Source organism: Alligator mississippiensis, chromosome 2, assembly GCF_030867095.1.
Source record: "Alligator mississippiensis isolate rAllMis1 chromosome 2, rAllMis1, whole genome shotgun sequence".
NCBI classification, from domain to species: Eukaryota; Metazoa; Chordata; order Crocodylia; family Alligatoridae; genus Alligator; species Alligator mississippiensis.
The window spans coordinates 20,495,389-20,508,636 of NC_081825.1; the positions used below are offsets into that span (position 1 = coordinate 20,495,389).

The 13,248-nt window shown below is 43.4% G+C and overlaps 1 protein-coding gene across 3 annotated transcripts in view; it reads left to right on the plus strand.

Annotated features, from left to right (window-relative positions):
- The window catches only part of FAM193A (family with sequence similarity 193 member A), a 152,256-nt gene that overhangs the window by 117,370 nt on the left and 21,638 nt on the right, over nucleotides 1-13,248 (plus strand). For all 3 annotated transcript variants that reach the window (XM_059721519.1, XM_059721520.1, XM_059721521.1), the window contains 2 exons: nucleotides 7,441-7,692; nucleotides 11,413-11,611. In XM_059721519.1, coding sequence (XP_059577502.1) covers nucleotides 7,441-7,692; nucleotides 11,413-11,611 — 451 coding nt within the window. The remainder of the gene's footprint in view (nucleotides 1-7,440; nucleotides 7,693-11,412; nucleotides 11,612-13,248) is intronic.

Genomic DNA, 13,248 nt, shown 5'->3' on the forward strand with positions numbered 1-13,248 from the left:
TCATACCCCTCCCTCACACCCACACCCTGCCCACCTGAGCTCCATGCTATTGCAGCCCACTCCTGGGCAAGGGCTCCATGCTGCAGCCAGCCCCACACTCCACTCCCACCCAGCTACAGCAGCCCCCCCTGCCCTACTTCCCTGCCTGCTGCCCAGAGGAAGCAGGATGCCAAGGCAGCCTGCAGCAGCAACCCTGCCTGTGCTAGGGGGGCTGGCCCTTCTGCCCACAAGGGTGGGAGTGAGGTATGATAGGACATGTTGGGAGTGAGTGTAGGTGCCTCGCTCCCACCCTTGCAGGTGGAAGGGTTGGGGGGGGGGGCACCTGGGCCGGATGAAAGTGCCTGGCATGCCAGATTTTAGCCTGTGGGCCGTATTTGCCCACCCTGGCTTAGAAATTGATTCTTTGAGGACCGGCTCCATGATTCTTTTCAGGGACTGAGGTGAGACTGACTGGTCTGTAGTTCCCTGGCTCTTCCACCTTACCTTTTCTTAAAGATGGACGCTGTATTTGTCCTTTTCCAGTCATCCAGGACTTCTTCCAATCGCTGAGTTTTCAAAGATGATGGCCAGTGGCTCTGCAATCACATTGGCCAACTCCGTCAGCACCCTTGGGTGCATCATGTCTGGCTCCACAGACTTGTACACATCCAGCTTTTCTAAATAGTCCCTAACCTGCTCATTCACCACTATTGCTGACCTGCTTCCCAAACTGCTGCCAGGTGCAGTAGTGTGGAAGCTGACCTTGCCTTGAAGACTGTGGTAAAAAGAAAGCATTGAGTGTTTCCCATCAGCCTTTTCTGCTGGCCCCTCCTGTTGCCCCTTCCAGCTTATGCTTTTTCCAGGTCACCTGCTTCCCCACTTACCTTGGGGCTTTGGTCTCCATCCTCTGGCAAACCTAATTTGAAGCCCTCCTCACTAGGTTAGCTTGTATTGTTACAGGACCATGCACATGTAATGTTTTCATCATAATAGCTGCTGTGCGCTCTAGAGCAGCTGCAGCTCACCCTCACATTTTAGAGTACCTAAAGGGAATGTTTGTCCATACCTTAGTTAAGTTGTGTGTCTGGTTGTACTCCATTGTAGTTTACATTTATTTACAAAAAAAAGTAATTGTAAAATTACATCGGCATATGTGAATACCTACTAGTGCTCATACACAATATATTTGTTCATGGAGATATTATTAGGTAGTCACAAGACATATGCCTAACACATGAATGTATAGCAGAAATATGGTTGGCAGTTCCATCCTTGAATCAACACCTGTCTGACATTTTATCAGGAGCTGAGCTTTTATTTTGATGCTGCTGTCTTAGAAAAGGCTGCCTCCTGTTTGCAAGTAGTACTCCTGCCAATATGAACCTTTAACATGTGTAAACAAAAGTAAAGGATGAATTGGCTGTTCTGAGCTTTGCGATCTGTTCTTTTAATGGTAAAAATGTTAAGTTACATATTGTTTTAGATCAGTGGACTGGCAGTAGAAATAATACAGTTTGCAACAGAATTTCATATAAAGGACATCATGGATAGCTAAGTACTTCATTCTTTTTTCATTGAATGTGTTGCATATATATCTCCTGTGGCTTGGTACCATATTGGATTACTAATTTGTTTCCCTAAAATGCCTGAAGAGTCCTAATTAGCACTGCTTAACATTTTAATAGCTTTAGATTTTAATTAGTAAATAATAACGTTTCAAGTGAGCTGATTTTTTTTTTTTTTCTTTTTACAAGATCAAATTGCTGTTTCAAAGGAGGCTATATGTGCTGCCAAGAAAAACCAGTTATCTTCTGTTATAACCTGATTGCTTGTATATATAATATCATGTTAGTCAGATGTTTGTCTACTATATTATATTAAGGACAACACTGATAGTCTAAAGAATCTTTCTTAAATAAACTGAATATATTGAGTATCAAACGGTGGAAGATATATAAAATGTTCTATATATAATGTTCCAAATGGTGGAATGTATATATAATGTTCCAAACTGGGAATGATATATCTACCTCTCTATATTCGGGCATTTTGGGGAAACAAATTAGTAATCCAGTATGGTACCAGGCAACAGGATGTGTATATATGCAACACATTCAAAGGGAAAAAATGAAGTACTTAGCTATCCATGGCTCCTTTTGTATGAAATTCTGTTGCAAATTGTATTAATTATTTCTACTGCCAGTCCACTGTTCTAAAACAATTAGTAATTTAACGTTTGTAACTTAACATTTACCACTGGAGGCTTAAGGATGACACTGCTAGTCTAAGGAATCTTTCTTAAATGAACTGAACGTATCGAGTATCAAACCGGGGGGGGAGATATATATCAAAGCTGTAATTCCCTTATTCCCCTAGCTAATGGTGTTGCTAAAGACAATATTTTAAAGAAAAAGATGGAATGGGAAGAATGTGTCATAGATTTCGTAGACATTAGGGCTGGAAGGGACCCCGGAAGATCATCGAGTCCAGCCCCCCGCCCAAAGGGCAGGAAATCAGCTGGGGTCATAGGATCCCAGCAAGATAAGCATCCAGTTTCATCTTGAAGGTGTTCAATGTAGGCTCTTGAACAACCTTCGGTGGCAGGCTGTTCCAGACCTTGGGGGCTCAGACAGTAAAGAAATTCTTCCTATGTCCATCCTGAAACGATCTTGTAGTAGTTTGTGACCATTCGACCTCGTCATCCCTTGGGGTGCTCCGGTGAACAAACTTTCCCCCAGATACTGGTGGTCACCCCTGATAAACTTGTAGGTGGCCATCAGATCACCCCTGAGCCTGCGCTTTTCCAGGCTAAAGAGCCCCAGGGCTCTCAGCCTGTCATCGTAGGGTCTGCTTCCCTGACCTCTGATCATGCGCGTGGCTCTTCTCTGGACTCTCTCAAGCTTCTCCGCATCCTTTTTGAATTGTGGAGCCCAAAACTGGACGCAGTACTCCAGCTGCGGCCTCACTAAGGCCGAGTACAGGGGGAGAATGACGTCCCGGGATTTGCTTGAGAAGCATCTATGGATGCAAGCCAGCGTTTTGGTCGCTTTACTAGCCGCAGCATCGCATTGCAGGCTCATGTTCATCTTGTGGTCAATGATGACCCCCAAGTCTCTTTCTTCCATAGTGCTAGCCAACATAGCACTGCCGAGCCTATAAGGATGCTGCGGGTTTTTTTCCCCCAAGGTGGAGAACCTTGCATTTATCGGCGTTGAACACCATCAGATTCTCGTCCGCCCACTTGCTGAGCCTGTCCAGGTCAGTCTTGATCACCCGCCTGTCTTCTGGTGTGGATGCTTTGTCCCAAAGCTTGGTGTCATCGGCGAACTTGGCCAGTCCGCTTCTGACTCCAGTGTCCACATCATTAATGAAGATGTTGAACAGTATGGGTCCAAGGACAGAGCCCTGGGGGACCCCACTGGTCACAGGACACCACGATGAGTGACTTGCATCAGTTACTACCCTCTGGGTCCGACCCCGGAGCCAATTTTCCAGCCAGTGGATCGTGGAGGACCCAAGGCGACAGTTGGCCAGTTTCTCCAAGAGGCGATCATGGGACACCAGATAGAAGGCTTTTTTGAAGTCAAGATATATGACATCAATCTCTTCTCCCTTGTCCAGGTGATAGGTCACCTGATCGTAGAAGGAAATGAGATTGGTCAAGCAAGACCTATCCGCAACAAACCCGTGCTGGCTATCCCTTAAGATGTTGGCGTCGGCCAGTCCATTAAGGATGGCCTCTTTAATAAACTTTTCTAAGATCTTCCCCGGGATAGAAGTCAGGTTGATGGGCCTATAGTTAGCCGGATCCGCTTTCCTCCCTTTCTTGAAGATAGGCACCACATTGGCCTTCTTCCAGTCTTCGGGCACTATACCAGAGCGCCAAGAGTTTTCAAAGATCCGCGCTAGAGGCTGGGCATAGCTATGATGCTTGCCAGCTCCTTGAGTACCCTGGGGTGAAGATCGTCAGGGCCAGCTGACTTGAAGGTATCCAGCTTCTCAAGATGTTCCTTCAGAAAATCAGCATTAATGGAGGGCAGGGGATCACCCTCGCCCGGACTTCCCGGCCCTGTAGCGGGCATGGGCGTCCCGTGGGGCTGATGAAAGACTGACGCAAAGTACCTATTTTAATAGGTTGGCTTTTTCCTGGGCATCAGTTGTCAGTTGCCCCATCTGGTTCAGCAGGGGTCCAGCGTTGCCCCTGCTTTTCCTCCGGCTCCCCACATATCTGAAAAAGGACTTTTTATTGTCCTTGATGCTCAAAGCTAGCTGGAGTTCAGTTGCAGCCTTGGCTTTCCTGGTCTGCTCGCTACAGGACCGGACCAGTGCAGAATAATCCTCCTTGGAGGTGACTCCCATCCTCCATCCTTTGTAGGCCTTTCTTTTTAGCCTCAGGAGATCTGCTAGGTCCCTGGAGAGCCAGGGGGGCTGCTGTGCCCTCTTGCTGCCTTTCCTTCGAGATGGAATAGACTTAGTTTGTGCGTTAAGAATTGCTCCCTTGAGGAGCAACCACTCTTCTTGAACTCCCCTCTCCCTGTGGTCACGGTCCCTTAAGGCCTCACTGACAAGCCTCCTGAGCTGGTCAAAGTCGGCTTTCCTGAAGTCAAGGACTTGAGTGTTGCTGACTGACTTGCCAGCTTTTCAGCGGATGGTGAAGGTGATCAGCTCGTGGTCGCTGTCACCCAGCTTCCCATCGATCACTAGGTTGCTGACTAGGTCATCCCCAGTAGCCAGTACCAGGTCGAGCAGCGCTTTGCCTCTTGTTGTCCCATAGACTTCTTGAGTCAGGTAGAGGTCATCCACGCACGAGAGGAAGCTCTGTGACCGCTCAGATTTTGCTGAGCGATCCTCCCGTGAGATGTCCGGGTAATTGAAGTCACCCATGACAACCATGGTTCCTGGGCAAACTCCTGGTCAAGCTCAGGACTTTGGGTGGGAGGTCTGTATTAGACTCCCACCATTGTGTCCCCTGTGCCGTGTTCCCCACGGACTTTAACCCAGAGGATCTCCAGCCGTCCACCCTGGTCACCAATATCGGCTTGCAGGGACGTGTAGCTTTCCTTAACACAGAGAGCTACGCCCCTGCCCCTTTTCTCTACATGATCCCTCCTGTACAAGGTATAGCCATCTGTACCTGTGGTCCAGTCATGGGTGGAGTCCCACCAGGTCTCCGTTATCCCTATGACATTGTAATTGTTTGCACTGAGCAGGAGGATGAGCTCCTCCTGCTTATTCCCCAAGCTCCTGGCATTAGTGTACAGGCAGGCAAGTGCCCCCTGGGGGGCTCCTTCCTTGCCCACAGATTTTACCAGGGCTGGGGCAGGGGTGAGCTCCCTGAAGCGCCGTGATCCACTGGCTTTGCAAGGATTGCTCAGCGGGCCAGCAGTGGCAGTAGTCCCCCTGTCCCCCAACAGGCTTAGTTTAAAGCCCGGTGGAGCAGGTCAGCCAGTCTGGCTGAGAAGAGCCTCCTCCCTAGGGGAGAGAGGTGGAGGCCATCTCTTCCCAGCAGCTCGCTGCCTCTCTCGCCAAAGAGCGGGCTGTGGTCATGAAAGCCAAAGCCTTCCCAACGACACCAGCGCCGCAGTCTTTGGTTGACCACATAGATCCTCCTGTCCCTTCTCAGCCCATAGCCTGAGACTGGGAGGATCGACGAGAACACCACCTGTGCCCCCAGACCCTTAAGCCCCGCTCCCAAATCCCTGTAGCACCTCATGACCTGGCTGGGAGTGCTCCGAGCAGTGTCATTGGTGCCCACATGAATAAGGAGCATGGGATAGTGGTCTGTGGGTTTAAGGAGCTTTGGGATCCTCTCCGCAGTGTCCCGGATGCGGGCCCCTGGGAGTGTGTGTGTCCTATATATATATATATATGGCAATCATTTCAACCTATGGACACATTCTTCCCATTCCATCTTTTTCTTTAAAATATTGTCTTTAGCAACACCATTCGCTAGGGGAATTACAGCTTTGACTAGAAGTACTTCCCATATACAGTATTTCATAAAACAGTTTTATTTGTTCTCTGAGATCTATACCAAACATAGTCCTTCAATTTATTTCTGCTATCTAATATTTAACGTTCTACCAGCTTCCATTTTTCTTTATAGATAAGGGTAAGGAGGACCAATAGTAGACTAAACTAAGGTGCTCTCTTTTACTATAGCCAGAACCAAGCTATTCAGCTTATCTCCCAGGTACTCAGAATCTGAGAGTGTTTACACACATACTCAACCAACTTAAAGTAAAGTAACTTAACTAAGCCTACTTAAGTCATGTTGGAGTGTATATACTATATCTCCTTGACATAGTTGCAGCCATCTTGTGAACTAAATTGACTTAACTAATGCAGCGCAAGATAATATACTTCCAAAGAGATGTATTATTTTGCACCGCATTAGTTAAGTCAATAATACACCTTGGAGGTGTATTATTTTGTGCTGGATTTAAGTCTACTCTGCTTCACATGTGTGTCCTCTCTGACAGTTAAGTTGGCTTAAAAAATTAAGTTGACTTGACTATTAGAAATTTAGCATGTGTGTACACACCCCATATGTTTTAAAAAGCCGGTAGAGATGGGCTTAAAGAACATGCCATGGCAACATAGAGACTCTTGAGCTTAATATTGAATGATATCAAAATTGGCTACAAATTGGCTAATATAGTCTGCCTGTTGAAGGTAATAGCTCCTTCAAGTGAAAGTGCAGGCAGCCCATTATTTCCATGAAAGAAAAATTAATCTTAGACATGTAGGACATGCACTTATTTAATGTTATGTTGTCTACAGAGAAGTCCAAATCTCATGCTGTCTTTGGGAGAGCTCTTCTACAGCTATTTATTTAGATTACTAGTACCCATTTCCTTTAGTAAGATGACTTTTGGGGAGTTTGTCCCATGTACTGCATGGACATTAAGCAGCCTAGAAGAATTATGGTGGTTATATGGGTTGTCCAGATCTGATATGCTTGTTTCCACAATGAGCCACCCTCCTGCTATTATAGAGGCCACTAATATTAAGGTTCTGTATGAAGAATCTGTATTCTGCATGGATGGTGTATATCTGGGCAATGCACTTAAAGAACTGCAGTTAGTAGAGTATGTAACCTGATGATTCAGCTTTTGAATAGCTTGATAGGTAAATAGGATTTTTCTTCACTTCCAAGTAAGAACCAAACTGTACCATTTGTGCTTTTAGTCTTGACTATAGAAATGTCCGTAATTATACTCTGAATATTTGTAATGGCCTTTGATACAGACATGTGAACCTTGAGGTATATTGAGTTTCAGTTTTAACCCTATTCCTTTAATGTTATCTGTGTTTCCCATCTATAAACTGCACCTTCTGTTCTCAGTTGGATATAACTGAAAAACATTAAACTTACTGTTTTGCCATATGCAAAGGGACCAGAAAACTAGCTGATTTATTTGTCTGGCAAAATAAGGCTAACTTTTTTCACTCTTACAGGCTGATCAAGGTCCAAATACTTGTGAATGTCATGTTTGCAAACAAGAAGCTTCAGGTCTGACGGCCTCAGCACTTACCGCTGGACGTCTTCCTGCTGGTCATCAGTTTATAAACCCAGAAAAGCCTGCACATCCTGCACTTCACCTTTATCCTCATATCCATGGACATATACCATTGCATACTATTCCTCATCTGCCTCGTCCACTTATCCACCCCACCTTATATACAGCTTCTCCCTTTGCACACAATAAGGTAAGTTGGATGAAGAAAGTGCTTTCTAGTTATAGAAGAACAATTGTAAATATGTATAAAATACTTTGTTTCGCTAATAGAGCTGTGTGCCAGTGAAACTATAATCAACTAGTCTACAGTGTAATTTGTTCATATAATCTGTGAACTAAAAATAAATATAATCTTATGATAGAATTTAGCCTTCATTTAGCTAGTAGTTTATTTCCATCAGCCTAGCCCTGGTAAAGAGTTTGTTAGAACTGACATACATAAATGTAGTCAATTTTTAAAAGATTACCACAGTCCTTTCTAGTGTAGCATGGCTCTGTTAAATGTTGTATTTTGGTATGGTTGAGATTTAAAACATTGAAGAGGCGAGAGTCTGTTGCTTATTGGCATTGGTATCCTGGATTTAGGTAATATGTTGATGCTGTAAATATGCCAAGGTGTTGAGGACTACCATTGAATGTGCTGGAGAGAGTGCAAATTCAACTAAGTTCTTCTGTAGAATAGCATGGCTAGCTAACAAGAAAAGGATCCGTTTTCTTAAGAGGTCGCAGACACTGATACTGAAGAAATTAGGATCACGTAACTGTCTCGATAGCTTTTCTGAAGCACGTACATCTGAAATCTAAAGCAGGGTATCCTAGTGGGCTATTGTCCCGTGTCTGTTTGGTTTTTTTCCCCTCTCGCTTAAGATTTGAGGGGTGTGCCCTTCCAAATTGTCAGGAAATATGCATTTCATAAGAGCAAATTTGAACCAAAAGGTGCTTCACATTTTCAAGGAAAGGTAATCTGAAAAACGGACTCTGAAGTTAGGCTCTTGCATTCTATCTCTTCTAGGATTAAATTTATGTGAAAAATGAGTTCTCAATTGGCACTAAAACTTGATTGGAGAGACAAAATAAGGACTTTTTTTCAAGGGGGAAAAAATTGCAACTGAAATTAAAAGCTACTTGGGGTTGTATTTTGGAAAGCTGAATTTAGGCTGAATCCTCTCTACTGCTTGTGGTGATAATGCCTAAGGAGAGAAGTCAACTTCAGTCTTAGATAATTGGCTATATATACAGACCTGGCAGTCAGAAGGTAAAATGTTTAGTTGAAAATGGAACAGATTCTTTAGCTGAAGCAGAATCTTCTGTTGAAGAGGGTGTCAGTTACTCAAATACAGAAACCCACAATTCCCTTTTGAACGTGTCACTCTTCTGATCAGCTGGTTTGAGTCATAGATTCTTTCTATTCAGATGGAGGCTTTAATGTGAGACCCAGAGAATTAAAAAAATGTATTTTAAGTATGGAAATAATATTATTACATTCAAATCTATCAGACACACAAAAAATTACAGAACACAGTGCATCTATTGGTGTGTGTATGTAGTCAAATGCAAATAAACTATTATGGTGATGGGCATTGTCTGCAGAAGTGGCTACGGCAGGGGTGGGCAATTATTTTGGGAGGAGGGCCGCTTACTGAGTTTTGGCAAGCCATTGAGGGCTGCACAATAGGCAGCCAGAGGCAGATAAATATAAATTTTCTAAGTTTTTAGGGGCCCCGCGGGCTGGATAGAATGGCCTGGCGGGCCGCATCCGCTTCCCGGGCCACATTTTGCCCACCCCTGGGCTAAGGAGTGAAGAAAGTTGTATGAGGCACACCCTAATGAGTAGGTAGTAAATTGGTGGGAAAATGAGGGTACTCTGAATAGGATAAATTGTGTTCGTAGTTTGAGAAATAGGTAAAAGAAGAGGTTTGTAATGGGTTTGAATTAAAGGAGCTGAATAGATTCAGGCATGAAGTGACTAAAAACAGCAGAGAATGAAGAAAGTTACACTACTCATTGGAGAAAGCAAAGAAATGAGTTAGTGGAACAAGAAGTGTGGGTTAAACTTTGAAAATTGCTATGGAGACTTTATACTTATACTGTAAAGTGGCCAGAAATCCTGTTAAGATTGAGGAGTGAGTATGGTATTTCCAAATACAGGTTAAAAAATGCGTAGACTTGATTGTATTTGGAGAAATTAAATTAACATGTTATTAAGCAAAAAAAAGATCACTTTTTGCTTAAAGCGGAGTAAGTTCTGTGGGTAAGATTTGAGTTCATTTCTCAATTTTGATGTAACTTTTGTAGCTTGGACAAGTCACTAAGGGCCAGGTCCACAAAATTACATGAACACCTTAACTCCCGTTGAAATCAGTGGGAATTTTAAACAAAGTTATGGATCTGGGTGTTTAAAACTTTTTCTGTTATGCATCTGTTTGGGGAAAAAACATGATGATGTAGCTGGTGTGAGAAAAATCATGAGTTTGTGGTGCACAGATTCTAATGTGGTAATGGACATGTTAGTGGCTCTAGCTTTTGTTCCATTTTTAATGTATCGCCTATAGGCTGCACCTAATATGTAGTCCTTTGTCAGCCTACAGTGCAGAACAAGACGAGGGGAATCTCCAGCATCAGTAGAACTTGAGTAGCTGGTGGCTCGGCTGGACGTGGTACTTATCCTTTGGAGGATATGCTCTGGAGGGATCAAATAAAGAGGGAGATGAACATAACAATGGAGGGGGGAGTATGAACAAGCAGGGGGTCAGTCCTTGGAAAAGACAGTCTGGAGTGAGAGTGAGAGAGAGAGAGGTGGGTGGGGAAAGACCAGCTGAGCAGTTTTGGGATTTAGGGCTGGAGAGACTGGAAAAGAGAAGAGCAGAGCGATCCTTGGGGATGCTCTGGACTGCATATGCTGCATCAGAGATAGAGGGATTACCTGCTCCTTTGGAAGGGACCACAGAATCTCTGGTTGGCCTGCCTTTGCCCTAGTAAATGCCTTTGGGCTAAGAAGAGACTGTAGGCTGATTTGTCCTGAGATGCGACTTGCATCAAAAGGGCTGGTGGGGGAGGGTAACAGTCATTTACATATGCAGCTTGAATGGCAATTAGCCACTATTGTCCTAGGGCAAAGTATTAATTCAGATGCTTCACAGGAACTTAACATGGGAAAATAGGCTTGTCTGTCTGTAGGATCCCAGGATAAAAGGCATTGCCCTGGTAGGAATTGAACTTCCTGTTTTTAGCCTTAGTTCTCCCCAGCAAGACCTCCTTGAATCCGGGCCAGGGAGGGTGAAGGACCAAAAATCAGAGTCTGGGAATGGGTTGGAGCCTGGACCCTCTACACCCCCCCCCCCCCATATCCTTGTTCTAAAAGTCCAAGCCTGAGCTGGCATCAGGGAATGCCCGAGACCAGACAAAGCCGCTGTGGTCCCAAGAAAGTGCCACTTCCCCCTCCATGCTTCGAGGTTTGTCATAAAGGATTGTTGTCTGAGAAACCATAGGCAGTCAGACTCCTTTAGGTTTGTGCTTATGCATATATAATTCTTTACAAAAAATGAAGACTTGCAGAACTGCAACATGAGCACGGCTTTTTCGTAAAGGAGATTTTTCTTTCTAAATTCTTCAGTAAACTGTTTTATCTTTAAAGGCTATAAAAAGCTAGTATACATTTGTTTATACATGTATAACACAGGTGATTTTATTAACAGACATACATGCAGAAAAGAAATATTTCTATTTATATATGGATAATATGGATATAAACCTAGTCTAGTTATCTCTTTGGGATATGATTATTGTTACTTTTAGTTTTCCAGAATGCCTTTTGTGATCAGAACACTTCATAATGAGTGGAATTTTGCTGTTGGAGTGACTGTAGAAGCAAACAGAATATTAATTAGAAAATACTCTTATAATTTTGTAGGCATTACCACCAGCACCGGTTCAGAATCATACAAACAAGCATCAAGTATTCAGTGCATCACTCCAAGATCATATTTATCCCAGCTGCTTTGGGAGCACTCCAGACTGGAATAGCTCTAAATTTCTAAGTCTTTGGGAACAAGAAATGATGAGTGACAAGAACTGGAATCCTGCTACTTTTTTGCCTGACACACTTCCTGGTGAGGGTTTGTTATAACTTCACACTGAATGCTAAGAAAACTACATTATAAAACTGAACATGGCAGTTTGTCAATGATGCATTTCATTGTCGCTTTTGTGAGTGGCTCTGGCAAAGATTTGCTTTAATAATTTCCCATCTGTGTTATTACAGTGGCTGAAAACATGAAAATAAAAGCTGTTCAGTATCATGATAAGGGCACTAATAGAAAGAAACTGCTGCCTCTTGGCTCTGATATTTAGACAGAGGCTTGCATTTTCAGAATTGTGTAGTTGCGAAAAGATGTGTGGATTTGGTGACCCTCATAAGGTAGGGAGACCAGATAAAACTCCTACGTTTCCTTCTACCAGGACCTTATTCTTGTTTCTTAAAAATGTAGGAGTGTGGCTAGAATAATACCACAATATCTACCACAAGTTCCTTCCTCTTGTAGCTGTGGTGGCCTAAAACCGGGAGAGCTGACTGGACAACACTTGTGCAAAAAATAAAGCACATACTAAGAATGTTTTGTTGTGTTACATTATTTAGACCCTTGAATAATTTAATTTCACTTTTCATAGATGAGAAGAACATATCAATTGCCTGTTGACAGGCAGCTTACAGATGTTAAAAAACAAATACACCCAGAGCTTTACTTTAAACTCTGTACCCTCATGCTGAGCCCAGTTGACACCCAGAAGAGGCATTGTGCGAGTTGGACCCAGCTCACATAACATCTGTATAAATCAGGTGCTTTAGTGGGGCTTTTTTGGCACTTTTATCTAATAGCTGACTAAATCAGCTATTAGATAAAAGCACCAAAAGGTCCCACTGAAGTGCCCAGTATATACAAATGCTGCAGAGCTGGAACAAACTAACACACTGCTGCTTCCAGTAAAATGCATTTTCCCCCCACACCTGTCAGGAGTCAGAAATCTGAGGGTAAAGGCTTATTCAGACTTGCATGTGTATGGTAGATCCTGTGCCAAAGGTTCAGTAAATCTTGCTTCATTAAACCAGCAAGTCTGATGGTGTTGTACAGTCTGTGCCAGTTTACAGCAACATGTTGGAAACCTATAAAATATTTTTGAAGCAAGTAGAACAGGGTAGATATGATCTGCAGTATAGGAGTAATTTGTGTATCTTACTACTCCTGTCATAACAAATATTTCATATTGAAAGAGGACCGTCAATTGAAGTGTTGTTTTTTTTTACCCAGGCTGTTTTTAAGTCTCCTTTGTAGCTAACTAGTATCCAGCTACAGTAGTAGCATTACAAAAAAAAAAAAAAAAAATTAGCAGAATAGTCCATTGGCTATAGTCCATAGTATTGGCACAGCCACAGTATTGCATGTGTATCTGGCGTATCTCAAAAGAGCCAGCAATATCAGTTCATTTATTATTGGATAGAAGTGTATATCACAAACCAACACCCAAAGTGGTACTGGGAGTACCTAATCATTCAGTAAGCATTAAATTATCTTCCCTCCATGATGGAGGTGGTGTACTGCCACTGCCTGTGCTGTAACTGTTAAGTGACTAGCCTGGGTGTAAAACATGAGCTGCTTAAACTGACACTTTTCAGAAAGCCTAAATTCATTTGAAAAGGACATACAGAAATATATGGAAATGTGGGGTGTTACCCCACTTTGTCACTTGT